The sequence below is a fragment of the Cryptotermes secundus genome, unplaced genomic scaffold, assembly GCF_002891405.2.
Source record: "Cryptotermes secundus unplaced genomic scaffold, Csec_1.0 scaffold2493, whole genome shotgun sequence".
Lineage (NCBI taxonomy): Eukaryota > Metazoa > Arthropoda > Insecta > Blattodea > Kalotermitidae > Cryptotermes > Cryptotermes secundus.
The window spans coordinates 149,386-169,648 of record NW_019718650.1 but is presented as its reverse complement, the minus strand read 5'-3'; the positions used below and the strand labels follow the sequence as shown (position 1 = coordinate 169,648).

General features: G+C 38.5%; 2 protein-coding genes across 9 annotated transcripts in view; one reads left to right on the top strand and one right to left on the bottom strand.

Annotated features, from left to right (window-relative positions):
* LOC111863986 (F-box only protein 21) overlaps positions 1-20,263 on the top strand; it is a 39,753-nt gene that overhangs the window by 15,342 nt on the left and 4,148 nt on the right. For both annotated transcript variants that reach the window (XM_023850852.2, XM_023850863.2), the window contains exons 6-9: positions 1,858-2,067; positions 10,807-10,908; positions 13,578-13,800; positions 15,212-15,426. In XM_023850852.2, coding sequence (XP_023706620.1) covers positions 1,858-2,067; positions 10,807-10,908; positions 13,578-13,800; positions 15,212-15,381 — 705 coding nt within the window. In that variant the 3' untranslated portion in view covers positions 15,382-15,426. The remainder of the gene's footprint in view (positions 1-1,857; positions 2,068-10,806; positions 10,909-13,577; positions 13,801-15,211; positions 15,427-20,263) is intronic.
* LOC111863992 (tektin-1) overlaps positions 18,824-20,263 on the bottom strand; it is a 15,564-nt gene continuing 14,124 nt past the window's right edge. For 6 of the 7 annotated variants that reach the window (XM_023850892.2, XM_023850901.2, XM_023850873.2 and 3 more), the window contains one exon: positions 18,824-19,038. In XM_023850892.2, coding sequence (XP_023706660.1) covers positions 18,901-19,038 — 138 coding nt within the window. In that variant the 3' untranslated portion in view covers positions 18,824-18,900. The remainder of the gene's footprint in view (positions 19,039-20,263) is intronic. The other variant, XM_023850930.2, reaches the window with a different exon arrangement.

The window sequence follows — 20,263 nt, the reverse complement described above, 5'->3', positions numbered from 1 at the left end:
CTGTGTTTAGACTAATGCTTCAAGGCGTCACCTGCTTACATAGCCGAGATACCGGGTGCTCATATTATAAGGCAAGGTTATAAAACCAACTTTTAAGATCATTTTAGTGAAAGTTTCATCCTTCAAGGCGTACCATTCTCTGCTCAAATACTAAATAACATGCTTCCATTGAAGATATAAAGGGGGTTCATATTATAAGGTAAGGTTATAAAACCACCTTTTAAGATCATTTTAGTGAAAGTTTCATGTTCCTATCTCATAGATTTTAAGAACAATGATGAATAAATCATTTTCGAGCAAAATTTAAATGGCCGGCTGAATATATTACCGCCGGAGACGCGGCCGCGGAATTTAAATGACTGCGCCAAAGGGTTAAACTTGCTTGAACTCAAAATAAGGAAATTTAGTTTTAGTATGCAGTGGAACCTCGCTTAACGAGCACCTCTCATAACGAGTAATTCACATAATGAGCAAAACAAATTGTAAAAATATGACTCGCTTAACGAGCGATGTTTCGTGTAACGAGTGACGAGAAGGGAAGTCCTGGATTGTGCGCTTGCTACATCAGTCTGTGTTTAGCGCTCGTTCCGCTAGCATCTTAGTGTCGCTTGTGGTCACACATTTTTCCAAACTTGTGTTCAGACATATTATTTGTGATTTTTTTTTGGTGCAAAGTTTAATACCCTTGCAAAAATGTCCGCGAAGAAAAAGCCGCAAAACGACAGCCACAGGAGAATAAAAATAACCGTAGAAATGAAATGTAAAATCATTGAAAAGCAAGAACGAGGTGCGAGCGTGGCTGATCTAGCATGCACATACAATCGGTCTACATCAACGATTTGCACGATTTGGTCATTGCGTAGGAATCGCGGAACCAACAAAGCAACGTTTCCACTGCTATAACAGAGGATTCATTTGCATAGCAGCGGCCATGGTGATAAATAGCCCAGCTTCGGCGAGAAGCAGTCAGTCTCTATCCAGCCGTCTAAGAAGAGAGTCTTTATCCAGCCGTCTAAGAAGTCAGTCTTTGTCCAGCCGTCTTAGAAGCGAGACTTGGAACGTCCGCCGCAGAAGACAGTTGAAGTGTTACAGCGAATAGTAATTGTGCTCATGGTTGTAGAAAGAAAGTGTCCAATAAAGGGTTCTTCGGAATTTGAGACCCACATGAATTTATTTGTAGCATGACACGCTAAACATGCTACATTTTTTTTTTTGTTTTCTGCAAATCGAATTTGCATTCCAGGTTGGTTCATTCCGCATAGAAGAAAAGATGAAGATGATTCACGCTCCTTAACACTGTATATATAATTTTCTTTGAATAAACGTAATGTGTAAAATTTTTTGAGTATTTTTTTTGGCATGGAACACATCGTATTTTACATTAATTTATATGGGAAAAATTGTTTCGCTTAACGTGTGTTTCGCATTACGAGTAAGATTCTGGAACGAATTATGCTCGTTAAGCTAGGTTCCACTGTATATGAAAGTGGTTAACTTTGATCTCTTAAATTTTGGGATGTTTGAGTAATTATTTTGCATTATCTCTTTAAGGATTTTCAGAGGAACTTGTATTATTTTATATTGTTTTATTACCCTTATAGAGCATATCGTTTGTATTCACAGTGACTGTTTAACATATCTGTACCTTTTGTATTTGCACATAAAAGAAATTCATATTATGTTAGATATGAAGCTTCCACAGTAAATGACCCTGGTGATGGAGATAGAGCAGGTCTCCAGAACTTTGGTTTTTATCGCAACATTGATGTATCTGCCTGAGATGATTTTAATGCAAAATAGAACATAGTTTTTGGTCATAGTGAGTATGTATTCAGTATGTTTTATTTGCTTTATCAGGTTATTGAACGTATGGCAAACAACCTAGAGGTTGCTGGTCGCCAGCGAACTCAGATGAATGGACGAGGTGCCCGATTGCGCAGTGCCTTGGAGTTACTTAATCTTGTAAATCCTACAGACATGAACTGTATTTTGCATCTAGCAAGATTCTACATGTTGTACAACATGGATTTATCAGATCTAATGTCCAGTATTATCAAACTGCAGCATGTAAGGATGGAAAATATTATAGATTATTGCCTGAAGCCTAATTAGGGTTTTCTCTTTAGCTAGAAAAGAAACAGCAAAATTTTGTTACTGTAAATAATTTCTAATATTGCTTTTTAAACTGTTTGATTTGTAAAAATGGAGGTATGTTCAACTCTGAATTGAACCTGTAACAATTCAGTATTTGCTGTTAATCATCAGTGATCTTGTTGGACTTCAGGTTCTCACACTGGTGATCTTGAAGAGTTCTGTCTTCTGGGGTACAGCACTGGCTGACTTTCGCTAGACTGTATGGTGTTTTATCCCAGAAGTTAGAACTCATCAGCAATTTTGTTACCTGAACCTACTCATTAAAGAAATATGAAGAGCTGACATAATTAGGCTAAAATGTGTACTGTGCATTGTAGCTAGACATGAAGATAAGGTAAAGGTAGAGTTGTCTTCTGTGTAAGTAAGATACATGACATAAAGACATGGGAGGTGGAGGTATGGCTCCATACATTCTTAATCTCCACTAACTAGAGGTTCAACTGCACACACTGGCTCTCCTGGTACCCATTAAATAGTGAGTCTGGACACAGTGGGGAAGAGAAAAATCTCTGCCTCCACCATGAATAAAACCCTGATTTTCCAGCTGTCCAGCCTGTAATCTGGTTGCTGCACCTACCACCTCTCAGGTGTGGAAGGGTTTCAACAAACATATCAGCCCATTTGGAAAGGCCATGGACCCTTCGGCTCAACAGAATATTGACCACCTTGCAAGGATATGTTCTCATTGTGTATTGTGTAAGAAAGTAAGTTACACATTTGGAAGCTTATGCTCCTTGTTACACTTGAGAGCATTCTCTCTTCAAGCTTTGTTGTACAAACTAATTTCACATTGTAAACACTCAAGAGCTTTGCCTGTCATCAGCAGGCTCAGATGAATGGAAGGGGTGCGTGATTTCAGATTGCCTTGGGGTTCCTTTATCTTGACGGCTGTTATAGTGGCATATTTTCTCAAAACAGAACTGTGGAGCCAGAGAAACAGCCATTACTGGTGAACGGCTCTGAAACAACATTCGTTTCTAAGCAACGACTTAGTAATCACGTTTCCACAGCGGCAGATATGAATGAAACAGTAGAGGTACTGTTGGAAACCGTTTTCCACTCAGGCTATGCAAGGGGGTTATAAGGAAGACAACTGGCGCAACCAAGTCAGTTCTGTATGTGTGGTTGTGAAGGAAAGGGACAGTTGGAAGGGAGCCGCCATTCACAGAGGACTTGAGCGCGGAAGCTGAAGAATCTCCACTGTTAGAAGCCATTAACAGGAAACAACTGGGAAAACACAACAGGCTGGAAAAGACTTTAGTGGTTGCTGTGGTGTTTTGTGAATCGTGGAGATTAGTGGTGGCAATGTAATTGCTTGTAGTTTTAATATGTATGTGTATGTGGTCAGTAAATCCAATAGCCAGTCCAAACCCTGTCTGTAGTCACTCCATACTGCATGACAGTACTTTGCTTCATTTACTAATTGTGATAATCAGGTTCCAGATTTTGATGATATGTCATCTTTCTTTCCTTGTATCCTAGTAGATGCCTGTAAATATATAAATCCCCGAAATGAGCTGCTGGTTACAGAAATGTAACTTTTATAGGTCTTTTTTTTTGTCATTTTTCATCATTTTTTAGTTTTTAGGTCATTTATTCAGTTTGGGGGTAATTTTTCGGTATTTTTTCTTTTTACTTTTAAGGGTATTTTTTTGTCATTTCAGCCGTTTTAGGGAATTTTTCTTCATATGTTTTCAGAAATGTGCATAATGTGCAAGTAAAGTGTTCTTTCTCTTTCTCCTGCCTGTACAAAGGCAGCCTGCAGCTACACCCCAAATGCATGCTACCACAGTATGCAATAATAAGTTGTAATCCTGTTCTGTCCTTTCTGTTCATTTTGCAGAAAGTGCTGACATTACATATCATAAAAAATTTCAGTTGGCAGCAGGGTATGACAGCGGTCACTCACACTACAGCCCCTTTTCAATTTCTGTGGAAAGGAATTTGCTTAGTTATAAATATTTATAGTCAGAATCCCTTGCTTTTATGACATATTGTTGCTCAACAAAACTCCATCTGTTTTCAATTTCTCACCCTTACCGTACAGACAAAGATACAGTTGATGAAAATTTCTCAGTGAGAAAAAGAGTGATTCATTTTATCATAATGCCTAAAGCAAAGCCATCTAAATCATGTCATTTAAAGCAGTTTGTAACTGAATTTGGAGATGATATATTTTCAACCGACGGTAACATTTTATACTGTAAGATCTGTGACACAAAGTTAGCAGCAGAAAAATGTTCCATGGTACAACAACATATCGGCTGCAACAAGCATATACGAGCAGTGCAAATTTCAAACAAAAAGAAATCTGTGCAAATGTTACTACAACAATGTTCATCTGAAGTCAACAGATTTTTTCGCAGATCTGTGTGATGATCTGGTGTCCACAAATATTCCGTTTTGGGCTCTGAACAATGAAAAGCTGAAAAATTTTCTGGAAGTGAATTGTGGTCATTCCATCTTGGATGAATCCACCCTCAGGAAAAACTACCTTTCCAAGTGCTACAACAATATCCTGGAAATGATTAGGAATAAAATGCATGGGAAGAAGATTTTCGTTTCCATTGATGAGACTTGCGATACAGAGGCTTGCTACGTGGCAAACGTCATCATTGGAACCTTGGAAATTGGCGGACCAGGTGAAGTGTGTCTGCTTATGAGTGAGGTGCTAGAATCCGATAATCATTCCACAGTTTGTAAACTCTTTGACAGGTCGATGTTTCTACTGTGGCCAGAGGGTATGCGACACGACGACGTCTTGCTTTTTGTGGCTGATGCAGCCCCATATATTTTAAAAGCAGACGAGTGAATAAAGTTGTTTTATACAAAATTGGTGCATGTTACTTGCCTAGCACATACACTGCATAGAGTGACATAGGAAGTGAGATCAAGATTTCCTCAAGTGGATGCTCTTGTGTCGTGGACATAGAAGATTTTCGTCAAGGCTCCAGATCGTAAAATGCAGTTTTAAGTCTATGGCTTCTGGTGTTCCACTGCCCCCAAAACCCATCAGCACAAGGTGGGGGAACATGGATTGATGCTACAATTTATATTTGCGATCGTTGTCAGGTAGTGAAAAATATTGTAGATTCAATGAAGACAATGGCAATTGTGATGGCAGTTGATGCTGCTAAGGAACAGTTCTCATGCAGCAAAATGGAAGGACAGCTGGCCTTCATAAAGGCAAATTGCAGTTCTTTGATGGAAGGAATCAAATGCTTACAGGAGAAAGGAGCAACGCTAGAAGATTTGCTCGCTCTAAAAGTAGCCAGTGATTTGGAGAAAGTGTCAGGGGACATTGGTAATATGGTGTCAAGAAAAATGAAAATTGTTGTAGATAAAAATGCAGGTTATGAAACATTATGCAGCATTTCTTGAATTCTGACAGGAGAGTCCTTCAGCACTTTCAGTATTGAAGAACTTACTGCTAGTGATTTGGTACACTTCAAGTATGCTCCCATTGTGTCTGCAGATGTGGAAAGCAGTTTCTCCAAGTACAAGAATGTGCTGTCGGACAATAGGCATTCACTCATCTTCGAGAATCTCCGCATGTTGACTGTCATCTATTGCAACTCTGAATGCAGCCTATAAGATAACATGTTGAAAGTGGCAGTGATTGAGATTAGCTCTTTCTGAGGGGCCAACTGAGTAGGTGTCTTCCTTTCTCACCTGAAGACAGAAACAGGTCCAATTTCCAAAACATCGTGTCCTCTGTTACCTAGAATTCTGGACGATGGAAAAAGTCCAAAAACCCAGTAATTCTATGTGTCATCCACTATCATCAGAACTCTTTAGAATCTACATATTTGAGGCTTCTGAAGACTAAGATACCCATTGAGATGGAGCCATACGCCTTCTCTTCAGCATCAGTAGTTGTGTTCTCTGGGAACCATTAACCCTTCCGCGACGGATAGTATTTAAATCATTTCCTACCGCCAAACCGACGGGGTATTTAATTATTAAACAGAAAAATGCACTTATCCATGAAAAATTTAGTAACTCTCGCAAAAATTGGTATATTGAGATAAAATTTTCACAGAAATATTCATAAAGAAACGAAGAACAAAACTATATATATATTTTTCAATATAATTATGATAAATAATATTTTTTTACTCACTCGAACTGCTAAAAGTTGAGTTTGGTGTGGTAATCCTGAAAACACTGGTCAATACATAGCCCAACATCACAATCACTGCACCAGTACACGGTTTCTTTTCTTCTTTTGTTTTTTGTACACACTACACATCGCCTTTGTGGTCTAGCCTTTTTTCCTGATGGGGGAATTTTACTAATAAAATGTCTTTCACGAAGCCGGGGGATGGTGTTATCTGATGAATGACGTCGACCTTGTACTCTACGTGCTGCCTGCTCCTGGTCCGTAAACTTCAACAGCAACCCTTCTACCAGATTTACTCTGAATGCTAAGTGGTCTGTCAGTCTTTCCTGATTCTTGTTATAAATTATCATGGCATTTACCACTGTCGCATTCAAAAGGCGTCTGAAGAGTTTCATGTACCACTTATGAAGTCTTTTTCTTTCCACGTTGTAGTACTGTAAAAGCTGATCTTTCAAATCAACGCCACCCATCATTTCATTATAATCAATTATAATTTTTGGTTTTTTTATTTCTTTGTTTCTCTTTATATCTGTCTGTGTGTCGGCATTGTGAAATGTAGAGATCACGGAAACTGGTTTTTTGTCTTGCCACTTGAGAACAGTTATAGGACCTGCGTGCTGAGCTATGATCTCGCCCTTTCTCAACTTTGTGTTTTTTACAGTTGTTGGGACACCCTTTCTGTTCAACCTAAGGGTCCCAACACAGTCAGTGCCATGATTTTTTAATAATTTTGCTAACTGGGGGGAATTGTAATAATTATCCATCCATAGAGTATGACCTCTATGGAGGAGCGGTTCGACCAAATGTAGAACAACAGATGTTGTTTTATTGGTATTTTCTCTGATCAGTGAAGAATTTAGTTGGGTTTCGCTGCCAGTGTAAACAATAAATGACCATAAATACCCAGATTTGGAATCACAGAGTTCATAAGTTTTTATGCCGAATTTTGAAGCTTTCAGTGGCAAGTACATTTTGAATGCCAATCTCCCTTTCCATAGTGTAAGCGATTCATCAATACAAATATTTTGTCCAGGATAGAAGAGTGTCTGAAATTTTTCGTTGAGATGTTGAATGACAGGAAAAATTTTGAAAAGTCTTGTAGGTCCTAGGTAATTATCTTTCTTAGTATTGTCATTGAAATGGAGAAATTTACATATAAGCTGGAATCTGTCTCTCGAAATTACATCAGGAAATGCTGGAGTGTATAGTAATCTTTTCGTTGAAAAGTATGAATTTAGAGTTGGCTTATTGACTATACCCATCAGCAAGAACAAGGCTAAGACCACATACATTTCATTTAGTGTCACTGGTACCCACTGCCTAGCTGGAGATCTAAATGGAAAAACCCTCCCACATATAAATTGTTGCGCATAAGTGTTTGTTTCCTGAACGATATTGTTCACAAAATCCTCAGTAAAAAATAATAGAAATGTCTGTACTATATCGAGCACATTGACAGACTGATTTCTCGGGCCTGAATTTTCAGAAAACCGTTCGCGAACGCCATCATAATTATCCATATTTTGCCAAAAATAACTCTCGTCTGAATCCGCCACTGGAACCCTCGCCACTATTTCGTCGTCATCTTCAATACTAAGATCTTGGATAGCATCAACTACAGCCTGATCTTCAATTTCATTATCACTGTTTTCACTACTATCCGAATATTCGAACTCACTAACTTCCGAGTCGTGAGCAAGGAACTCTTCTAGTTCATCGCCCTGTAAAACTTTCCTACTTGTAGAGGCCATGGTTATGGCGCGACTGAGAGAAGAAAGTGTTATGACATCATAGATTTCTGTATCATTCGTAAGTTTATTTTCTTAGGTTGCATTTGGTTCCAAGAAAAAAGGACCCTCTTGTTTGACTACTTCATTGTGTCAGCAGACTGTACAGCAACCCATTCAAGGAAAACCTTCGTCTGGGGTTTCAGTGAGTGACTCATATAGACAAGCAAAGACCATAGAGTCGAAAGATATATAGTTTTATACATTTTCCTTACTTAGAATTTGAAAAATTTCAATGAAATCTAGGCGCAGTGAGACAAAAGTACGAACTATTACACTAACGATACAAAATAAAAATACCGTGCTAAAAATTCGTCCAAAATAAATAACTCCTATACCAATAGAAAGATGAAACCCTAATCTATGTACTCCTGAAAAGAAAATTGGAATATCTTTCCTCGTTTTGTTAGCAACGTCCTTCAAAGCTAACACTGCGCAGGTCGGTGAACTGCACAGATGTCGGTGGCATACGATTATTTAAAGGGTCGGTGCAGTACACGGATGTCGGTGCGGAAGGGTTAACATACTGCTGTGTCAGCAACTCATGCATAGCATTTATTGTGTTATATGTGCACTGTTTCTTGAAATACATTATGAGGACAGCCAACTGACATTCCAGTCTGGTTTGAGATCTGTCTGTGGATTTCTTTATCATTGAAGCATGAATGCCCATGAGCTTCTGGTCTCCAGCATTTGTGTGAGTCTGAGATACTACCAGTTTTCACTGAATGTTGTTGAGTGGTTAGTGCTTTGCTTCATACTCAGGAGATCCCAGATTCAAATCTCAGACTGAAGACTGGCTATCCTGATGGAGGCTGACATAGCATCTCAGATTAAGCTGCTTCCTTCCACACTCTTTCCAGTTAATTGTTCACTAATCATTTTATCATTTGACTCTATTATCCAAGCTATTGAATGAAAGTGTTGTTAAATAAACCAGAAAGAAAGAAATAAAACTTCAGTTTTCATAAAATTGCTGTATAGGCATTTGATAGTAGACTTGTTCTGAAGAATATTGTCACAACTTATGGGATGTGGCTATAGACAAGGTGTGGATTGGATGCTGAATTTAGTGACCACTTGTATACACCACTTTGAACTACATTTTACAGATCACTGACACACACAGACTATTGTTCTCAGTCTGTTACGGTCTCCACAAGTCATTTCCTGGCAACAGATTTAACACGGTGAAGATTCTTAAGCTCCCCACACTCAGATCCTCATGTCATAGTGGCCCATGCAGAATTCTTATCAACTGACAACTCAACTAACTGGTTCCCAGGCTGGCAACCATTTCACATCAACCTCACAGGCTGACTTCTAACTGACAGCCGAACTCCCACTCACCAATCACGTACTTTATGTCACTTCTCCCAATTGAAATGCTGACAGCTTCACTCTGGCACTTGACTGGTGTCCTTGTTATATAACCTCAGGGTCGATCCAATATAAAATGCCACCTCCAACAATCCTTCCTCCATTGTTGTCATTGGCAGTTACCTAGCAGTTGACTGGATATCGCTTCCATGAGAATATGCCCACTGACCATTACTTAGATGTTTGTTTATCTGCCTGTTGCATAGCAGTGGTACAGCATATTTACTCGTAGTTTCTTTACTTGAGCTTTTATAACTCTTTGAGTCCTTTTGTAATTTTTCAAACTTAATGCTTATTGAAGGTCCATGTAATAGCTCGCACATTTGGTCGCCAGTTTCCCACCGCTCCAGCCCAGATTTGATCCTGGTTTACGTCACATTTATGGTGGACATAATGGCACTGGGACAGGCTTTCTGCAAGTACAGGGCTACTATAAATGATTCATTCGTTTTTAAAACACTATATTTTCCAAAGCATTACACATACAAATATGATTGATATATAAAAAGAACCGTAAACTCACCAACTTTTCTTCACACCCTACAAATGTTCTATGTGTGCCCCTTGGGTCACACGACACATGTTCAGGCGGAAGTCGAGCTCGTTCCACACATTTTGTAGCATCATCCTGTCAGTGGTCATCACTGCAGCATCGATGCGTTCCCTCAGCTCTACTAGTGTTCTTGGCAGTGGGGGTACGTAAACACGATCCTTAATGTACCCCCAAAGGAAGAAGTCACAAGACGTTAGATCAGGTGATCTGGGGAGCCAAGTGAACAGAGCTATGTCATCCTCACCAACATGCCCAATCCAGCGTGTCCTTAAATTGCCAATACCACCGCAAAATGCTTTGTTTATATGGCGGTTCTTTTCCGTACTCTTTTGAATGCGTGTTGCACTGCTAAAACAGACGAACATCTCGCATATTCCAACAAACAAAAACTCTTTTCTTGCTTTGTCGCCATTTTGTAAAGGCACTGAACTCGTGCTGCCAACTGGTGCACACAATACAAACTTGGTGAGTTTACAGTTCTTTTTATATATCAATCATATTTGTATGTGTAATACTTTGGAAAAATATAGCATTTTAAAAACGAATGAATCATTTATAGTAGCTCTGTACTTTGGTTCCCCATTCCAGTTTTGATTCCACCAAAATGCTACATGTTCACTGATGCTATGTGGTGACAGTACTGACAGCCTCATTAAATACCTCAAGTTAAAAAAAAAAAAGAGTGCTTGTTGATGAAGATTATACTTAATGAAATTAAACAAGAAATATTTCATCAGTGGATTGTATTGTGATATTTATGTAAGCAGTCAGAAACTATAAGCAGTGTTCTGAATATTCCTTCTTTCAAGGATTTGGAGCCACGTGCCAGGGACCAAGCAAAGCATATAATACAGATGCTGCAAGTGTATGAAAGTCATCACTCCAAGGACACTGCAGATAGCATTCGGGAGGTTCGTTTACTTGAATTCTGTTCTTAGAATATTTTGTAATTTTTAGGCATTTCCTTATAGCTTGTATGGTCACTGTGTTGTCCAGTCCCCCATCCCACCCCACAGCTTTTGAACCCATTGATACTTTTAGCATGAATGATATGCCATTTGAAACCACTCCATCTCTATATTGTTGATTTCCAGTATTCGTTAATAACAGTGTGCTGGGCACATTCATTTGTGAAGTGAGACCACCACATAAGAGTTCTGAAATTGGTAATATGTCTCTAAAAATATACAGCTTTCTTGAAGTTGTGTGTGGTAGAATATAGAGCAACAAATATGAAATAAGGAATAATAGTAAATATTCATAAACTATATATTTTGACTGTGTGAATTTTTGTTTGTAGCTGTAACATTCTTAAATTTATGTGGGAATATATTCCTTGCTTGTCTCTTGGGTATAATGCATGAACACTCACTTCAGTATGTAAGTCATATTATTTAAGCCGTGGAAGTGACACGACTGATTGAATGTTTAATATGGTAGCAGGGGATTGTAGGCAACACATGTAACACATTGCTCTATGGTAGCTCTTCAGAGATATATTTGGGTGATATTAGAGACAGATTTCAGTGTGTATAGGTTACTGGGCTGTTGACTGTACCACAAGTCCAGAAAATGCAGTGCAAGATGATGCAAATACAGGGTGAGCCAGACTCAATTAGGCAGTTTTTGATTACGTGTTATTTTTATTGATAAATGTTAACAATTTCCAATGGTTACAAAAATGGAATCGCACACACATAAGTCATCGATTTTCAAGATGCTGGTCAACCTGGGCACCACCTAAGTCAACACAGGCTTGCAGACGCAAAGCAACATTTTCGCAAACCTTTCTCCACATATTCACCGGAACTTTATTGAACTCCTGAACAATCACCTCACTCAGATGTTTCACACTGTCAATGGGATTAGCGTACACTTTGTCTTTGAGGTAACCCCAAAGGATAAACTCTGGTGGGGTGATGTCGGGTGATCGGGCTGGCCACTCCACAGGCCCTCGACGGCCAATCAAGCGTTGAGGAAAAACTTGATGCAAGAATGCCCGAACAATATTGGCAAAGTGTGGTGGGGCCCCATCTTGCTGCCACCACAATTCATCAAAGTTCTCTGTCCTCTGAAGTTCTGGGATGACACTTTCCCTCGACAACTTTAGGTAGGTTTCCCCCGTGATGCAACCTTCAAGGAAGAATGGGCCAATCAGTTCTTCGTACGTCACGCCGCCCCACACCGTCACTCCCTGGGACTGGAAATCGTATTCAATGGTGGCACTGGGGTTCTCTGGCCACCAAAACACGCAGTTGTGTCTGTTGACGGATCCTAATGTGTGAAATTTGGCCTCATCAGTCCAGACAATATTCCGGATAAGGTCACGGTTCTCCTGAAACTTGGTCAGCATCAACTCGGCGAACTCAAGTCGCCTGTCGAAGTCCTCGTTAAGAACATGAATAAGCCGTGGATGGTATGGTGTCAGCTTCATGTCACTCAAAACTCTCCGCAAACTTGTCCTTGAAATGTCCAGTAGGGCCGACAAACGGCGGGTAAACTTTGATTTCTGAGGAGATGATGCCAGTTCAGCAGCAACACGTGCTTGTGTGTCAGTAGTTCGGACAGTTCTCGGCTGACCAGGATGCTTGGGATTCAAAGCACTGGCAGTTTCATCAAATTGCTTGTTTATTCAGACGATTGTGTCCCTGTGGACTGCTGGCAGTCCAAACTCTTCCAACATCCTGTGCTGGACTTCTGATACATTGTTAGTAACTGAGAAAAGGCGCACACATTTTACACGCTGCTCGATAGACAACTGTCTACCGGCCATGACGTTTCCTCGATGCGCACTAAGTAGGCAGAGTATTGACCTCGTTCACAGCATACCGTATGATGCTGCCATCTATCGACAACAAAAGGTACTTACCCATTATCCTGTGTGTTGTTGGATTGGTTAGTTATTAATGATCAAAAACTGCCTAATTGAGTCTGGCCCACCCTGTAGGATGTGCCCCTAATGTCCAGCTGGTCAAAGTTTTGCGGTGTGCTGTCAAATGACCTCTCTTTAGGACTGGATGGAAAATAGGCTTTCTGAGTTCTGTCCAGAACTACTGTTTTTCTCTGTTCTCACAGGCATCTTCTGTTTAGATTGTAACAGTGTTCAGAGAGCTACTATATCTTATTCCTTGTATGAAAACTTTTGCTGTTAAAAATTCAGTTGAATATGTAGAGCATACTGTTGAAAAGCAAAGTGCTGAGAAAAATGTTTTGACCTAAGAGCAAGGAAGCATCAGGAGGCTGAAGAAGGTTGTGTAATGAGGGGTTTTCATGATATGTACTTTTCACCAAACATTGTTTTAATGATCAGATCTCGAAGGATGAGATGGATTAAACATGTAGCATGCATGAGAGATATAATCAGTGAATGTTGAAGGTTGGAGTAATGCCTCTTGGAAGAGGTGTATATCAGTGGGAGGATAATATTGAAATGGATCTTAGAGAAGTAAGATAGGAAGGTGTGATGGGATGTTGATATAACCACGTTACTGGTGCTCTTCATTAATTGGCCTGTAAGAAGACTGGAGGAGGAATAAATGATCTTCACAATATTTTAACAAACGTGCATTTATCATTGTAGATTGAGCCAAAACTGAGAACTGAAGATGTAGCATATGCAGTGGGGATGATTATGCGGCATCGTCAGTTCAACTATATATGTGTAATTTATGGGTGGGATCCAATGTGTGCTGCTTCTGCAGACTGGATTCGACAAATGGGCGTGGAGAATTTACCATTGAAAAGTCAACAACCTTTCTATAATGTCCTCGTGGAAGATGGATCCACTCGATATGCTGCACAAGGTGAAATTAATATCATTATCAGAAAATAGCTTGAAGTAGATGTTTCCGTTGTCTGCATGCAGGGTGTTATGAATCTAATTGATCTACATTGTCCATGCAGACTTGATCTTACTGCAGTAGACACAAATCACACAAGGCTCTGACTACACCAGTGTTTCTCAGACTGTGGTCCATAGTTGGTTTCAGGGGAAAAGGTTTTATCACGTACATATCACAAATTTAAAATTTAAGATTTACTGTGTTTATCAGAAATCCATGCAAAGATAATACATTTACATTCCCACTGGTTATATTCTTAATAGTTGCTAAGAGGAATGTTATGGTATCTGAGTGGTCCACAGTTGCTGAAAGCTTGAAAAAATCCTCACCAAAAGTGTTACACAAATGTTATTTGATGGGGGAAGATACTTCATACACACTTCTTCAGTGAATTAATGTAGACATATTAAAACATGATACATTAAATGCTTGCTAATTCACTGCTAGAGAGAGAAAGATAAAATTTGCAGAGTGAAGGACCAAGATTTTATTTTCTGTGTCAAAATAGTTTTATTTCTAAATTCAGTAGCAGAATGTATTGCATTCTCAACCGTCCCATTGCCTTCATTATTGAAAGTTACATGCATGTGACACAGATGTGATTCTGATTCTTATACCATTCTTTCAGTTTAACAATAACAATGTTATGGAAATAGTACACAACAGATGACATAATACTTCTGTAGCATGTCCAGGCAATTTGTATGGGGCATGAATCTCCACCTTCACTGAGAGACATCCTTGAATGTAGTTTTCAAGTATCTTGTCTTATTCAGTCAGATTTTTAACATTATATTACTTTGAAAGCTTTGAAGATTAAAAGATCATTTTCTTAAACGTACATGAGCATGATTTTGTTCTTTGTTTTTCTCTGGCCATTATGTGAAATGCAGTATAACAAATTGACGTCAGAATATAGAAATTAAACTTGATTTATCTTCCCCAACCCTGTACTAATGAGAAGATACAGAATATGGCACATACACAAGAATTGAAGAGTTATTTAAAAATATTGTTTAATGTCTAGAATTAATGTAGTGCACTTAAAATATTAACCTTATATTCTTCAACATACCACTTATCCATATGACAGCAGCAATAAATTCTCTTGTAAGATCTTATAATGTAGCAGGAAGAATTTCTTGAATAACACAGGTAAATGTATAGTTTCATAAAGCAAAGTAGTGTCTTGTAAACCATCATGGATATCTTTTTTTCCTGAGCTTTGAAAATAGTGTATTATGAGATAATCATGCCAGGGCACTTAGTGGAGTGCTTGAAAGATTAATAACTCCCTTGATTTATGGTTAAAGAATTGACTGTAGAAAGTCATGAAGCATAGCAATCAATGAATCTGTTTTCTTTTTAATAGAAAATTTGGAAGTTGCTGATAAACCTGTGTGGGTGAATCACTTGGAGGTGGGTCGTTACTTTGAGAAGTTCTGCAAGATATATTATATTCCAAACGCAGAGAAGCAGCTGGAGTATCCACAAGATGATGAAGTGAGACTTCGATTTGGTGCTTTTGCAAAGTCAACGTGAATTTTCAGGAATTGTGCATTCACAGAGAATTCTGAAAATCGAAAGGTGATTTACATATGTTTAATAAGAAAATTAAAGGATGTTAGTCCTTTCATCCCTCAATCTCTCAGATCTAATGGTTAGAGAATGCAGACTGGATTATTTAATTATTTGCAGAAATTGGAACATGTCTTTACAGCTTATTTATGCCATGTTTAATTCTTATTCTCAGCAGAGTCTTAAATTTGTCTAAAATGTGTGCTACTGAAATTCATCTTACCCCTTTCCAGTGATGCCTTAAAATTCAATTTTGTGTCCCCTGAAATATGGCATACATCATTGTTGTACTCAGAAAGTTTTGAGAAATGGTTCCACATGATGCTTCCGTCTTCAGGGAAGTGTAAGAATTACAAGCAAGAGATGTTGTATAACGTGGAAAAACATGGGGCAATAACAAACACCCTAAAGAACTGAGTATGTATGTTTTCTGGGATATGCCAAGTAAAAGCAGAGAGTGAATCATGGGAGAGATCCAGGAATACTACCCAAGCAGCTGAATTCTTTGTTAATCCAAAATATTAATTTTCAGTACTTGTAAATGCCTTCAGTTTTCAGTTTTGTTTAGATCCAAATTAAACGGTGTCATGTGAACTAAAGTGGTCCAGTACTGAATTGAGAATGAATTTTATATTATGTGCTTGTATGTTTGTTATATTTTTTATTTCTTTTGTTCAAGAAATATGAGATGTATTGCACCAAAAATGTATTTTAATTGCAAAACATTTAAGCATCACCCAATCTTTGATATATAATTTAAAATTGGGGGAAAGGTTAGAGTGGTAGTCCATGAAACCTACATTCTGAATGTGTAAGTATTCTGTTTTATTTGTAGTTTGTTGCTTGGGACAACATTATGACTTCTCAGAATAGTGCCTCTAGTTGCACATGTAATTGGTCTGAAAAGACATAGGTACTGGTGTCACTAAATTCTGCGTTAGGATCTTTTTCCTCCAACTCTTGGAGTATATGAAATTAAATAACGAGTNAAAGCCCAGAAGACTGCTTTCTTCATAGTCACCGCCGTGAAAGCCTCAAATCTTGCATCTTTGTACTTAAGTTTCTTTGAAAAATGGCCAGAATAAATGAAATTGGATAGTTTTCCAGTGTAATATTATTACTGCTTACAAGTGTGTGCAATTTACAGGCTCGTCATTGTGATATATATCAAATTGATGGGCCATAGTAAGAAAGAAACTCAGCCTCTAACAGAAATGAGTATCAGAATCTTCCTGGGGTTAAAGGGCAGGTGGTGTGTAAGGCTGAGAACCTCACCACCATCTGTGAGCCATTTGTCTAGAATACGTGGAGACCCTATGGGTCTCCACAGCCTCTTACAGAGATAGCTTTACCTTACTTCCTTTGACCCTGAAAATAGCTGTAACATTCAGTATTAATAAAGATTGGTAATATGTTGTAGCAGTTGTTTACAGTAATTATGTAGTTTGCAGCCATCATTAGTCTACTTATATGATAATATACCACCCTTCTTTAATAAAATTGAGAAGGTCTTTCCTCTCTTTAAATAGTAATCAGAATAAAAAATGTAAAATGTACAATTTTTTGGAATTATTGTATATTAATTCCTTGATTGGCACAGTATGTCAGGGATTCCTTGTACTTTCGGGTAAGTTTATGCCATCTGTGAAGTTTCTTATAAGCTACAATGGATTTNTGCTGCTAAGAGAATTGAAGATGTATGAAATGTTATGTTTTTGCACTACATTTTCAGCAGTTTGTTTGATAAACACTCAAAGAAATTTATTGCACTTCTATGGCTGGAGTTGTTATTTTGATGATTGCAGCCAACAGACCCCTCAGACCAATTACAGAGATGAAGTTCTTGCTTCATTAGATCCCAGACTTATCCTGACAGCTCACTGCAGTGGAGTGAGTTCATTCTGTTGCACTTAGGTGAATGAAAATTGACAAGAGAAATTTCTTGTGAGCTTCGAAGAGGAAGGCCTGCATCTCCTTTTATTTTCAGAATATATGATATTGCAATGAAACCCTCTTGGCTATTGTAGCATGTGTAAGAATTCAGTTTTGATCTATCAGTGGAAGAGTTTCTAAGGGGTCTCAAATTTGATTGTTGTGCAAACAGCAGCAACATCTTTATTTTATCAATCAGATTTAATTCATATATTATATTTGATGGATTTAAAATTCCAGAATGATATATGATTATCAGTAAGAATGTAAGGCAGTCATCAGTAGGACATGAAACTAGCAAGTTTGAGTTAGCTTCCTTCAGATTTTGGACTAGGAAAATTTGTCGTGGTGCTACTCGAGAATATGCTCACATCAGACGTGAATTATAAATGTGTTGACTGTCTTTTGTGTATGTAACTATGTGTATTCAACATTTAATTAATAACTTAGATGCAGGCTTACTACCACTGATCAGTGTTTGTATGGGAGATGCAAATGTATGTGATTACTAACTTCTATACTGCTGGAACACAACTGGTAAAAGTGTTTAAGTGAATCCTCTTAATATGTGATCCTCTTGATGCCATATCTGATGCTCCTATTTTACTTGTCTCATTCTGTCCATAAACTGGAACTATTTACCTATTACATTTATGTCCCACATAAAGGACATTGGAGTCTTAGCCTGATAACAGGATGACACTTCAGAATGAAGGATACAGTTTGGTTGCAGATCAGATGGTTCACAGGGAGTGAAACAATCGTCATGCAGTGCAGCAATTGATAGTGGTTAAAGCTTTGTGCACACTACTAACATTTATATTAGAAATTATTTTAGATGTATCAGTCTTGAGCTATTAAAATACTCTGGCCAAATATGCATGCTTGACTAGAGAAATATCTTTCATTGAACGAGTGTTCTGTATATTTACTGCTAAAATTAATGTGGGTTGTGGGTACTGTTGGAATTGTTTACTATTTCCAGCCACACAGTTCAATGTTATACTTCCACTGCCCCATCATGTTCCTGCAAGTCAGTTCAAGAGTGCTGGGTCAGAATAACCCTGCTTCGCAGTTTTGCCCACCCCTGATGTAGGATCTTTGTCCTGCAGTTGATATGTATTTAGTTGGCCAAAAATTGCTACCTCTGTGGACTCCAAAATTCATTATGATGTTCATTAAAGCTTGTGGATGAATGCTATGCTAAGTGAACTTAAACTTCACAGACTGTTTCTCTAAGGTCAGTTTTATAATTTGTCTCCCATCCATGACCAGGTCTCTCCCTTCAAGTTGTATAAACAGACTTCTGTTTGCAGTCTCTCTTCCCATGCATGCTACATATCATGCCCATCTTTGGTTTAATCACCCATGGAATGTTAGCTGAAGAGAAAGAATTATGAGGCATTTGATGAAACATGTTTGTAACAATTTAAAAAGCATATAGATATTCAAACTAGTACAAGACACACAGGTATATGCACACAAAATCATGTATATTATCCACTCCAGGTTTTACATCTTCTTTACAAATTCTGTTAGATTCCTTGAAGCTCAGTAGGAATAGAAGGCCATGCTCTGTCGTAAAGTCATGCAGTCAACGTCATCAATTTTAAGTGTGTTAGCTTTGATGTTAATCTCTTCTTCCAGTTGAATTTGTGTCTTAAGCAAGTAACGTAAAGATGCTTGTGCCTGTTAACAAACAATGTTTTTACACATCACTATTATTACTATGAAATACTATAAATATAGCTGTGAAATTAGAGTTTAGCTGTAGTTGTTATATGACATGTCTCAGAATTTGGAATCATCTTAAATACGTGTAAGATTCTGACAGGTTTTTCTCTACTTAAAGGAGGATTCCATTTCACTGGTGCAGGCAATAGGCACCAATGTCAGAACTCTAAATTACTGACATAAATGCAAGCAAAACAATGCAACTGCCTACAGTAATGCCTTCTACATGATGAGAAAAATGTACATGAAGACCAGCAGAAAGTACAGAGCTTTGAAAAAAAAATAACAATATATGTTTGCCTCTGATTTTCTCCAGAATGAAAGGCAAATCTCATACTGTCATATGTATGAGGACATGCAAAAATTGTCAAATAAACACAGTTCAACAAATTACAACATATGTTATGATTTTTTCATGAGTAACATATACAGGGTGTCCCACGAGGAATGGACCAAACTTCGGGAGGGTGTTCCTTATGTTAAAGTATGCCGATATAACCCAAAACACCTATGTCCAAAGTTGAACGGTTACAGAGATAATGGCCCGAGAAAAGTGTGGTCTTCTAGCGGGTCCACGCACTATACCTGTCAGCTGTGACTGTTATCTTTTTGTCCTTGAGTGCTGTGAGTCACGCTAGCCGTAATCTCATGTGCTACTTACAGAGGCTACAGTGTATGTTGCGTCAGCGTCGTGAATGGTTAGTAAATTACGTGTGGTTGTGCGGTGTTGCTGAAATGCCTTTTGTTTTCACACGTTGAATATTGTGATATGCATTTTGTGTATGGATTTTGTGGTGGCAATGCACGTGCTGCTGTTGAAGAGTACCAAAGGCGTTTTCCTGATCGAAGGATTCCATCTCGATGTGTATTTACGCTAATTCACCAGCATTGCGTGAGACTGGTTCTCTTACGAGTGTTTCTGTGCAGTCGGAAAGGGAGGATGTACAAATGAGAAACGCACAAGAGAACGTTCTTGAGATGGTTGAGAGAAGTCTGCGTCTGTCCACTCGTAGAATGGCCTCTTGCATCGGCGTATCACATATGCAGGTGTGGCGAACTTTACATGATGAAGAGCTGTATCCTTACCATGATCAAAGGGTACAACATCTGGAACCAGGCGACCATGCTCAGCGTATGGATTTCTGCCACTGGATAAAAGCTCATCCCGAACTGTTAAGCG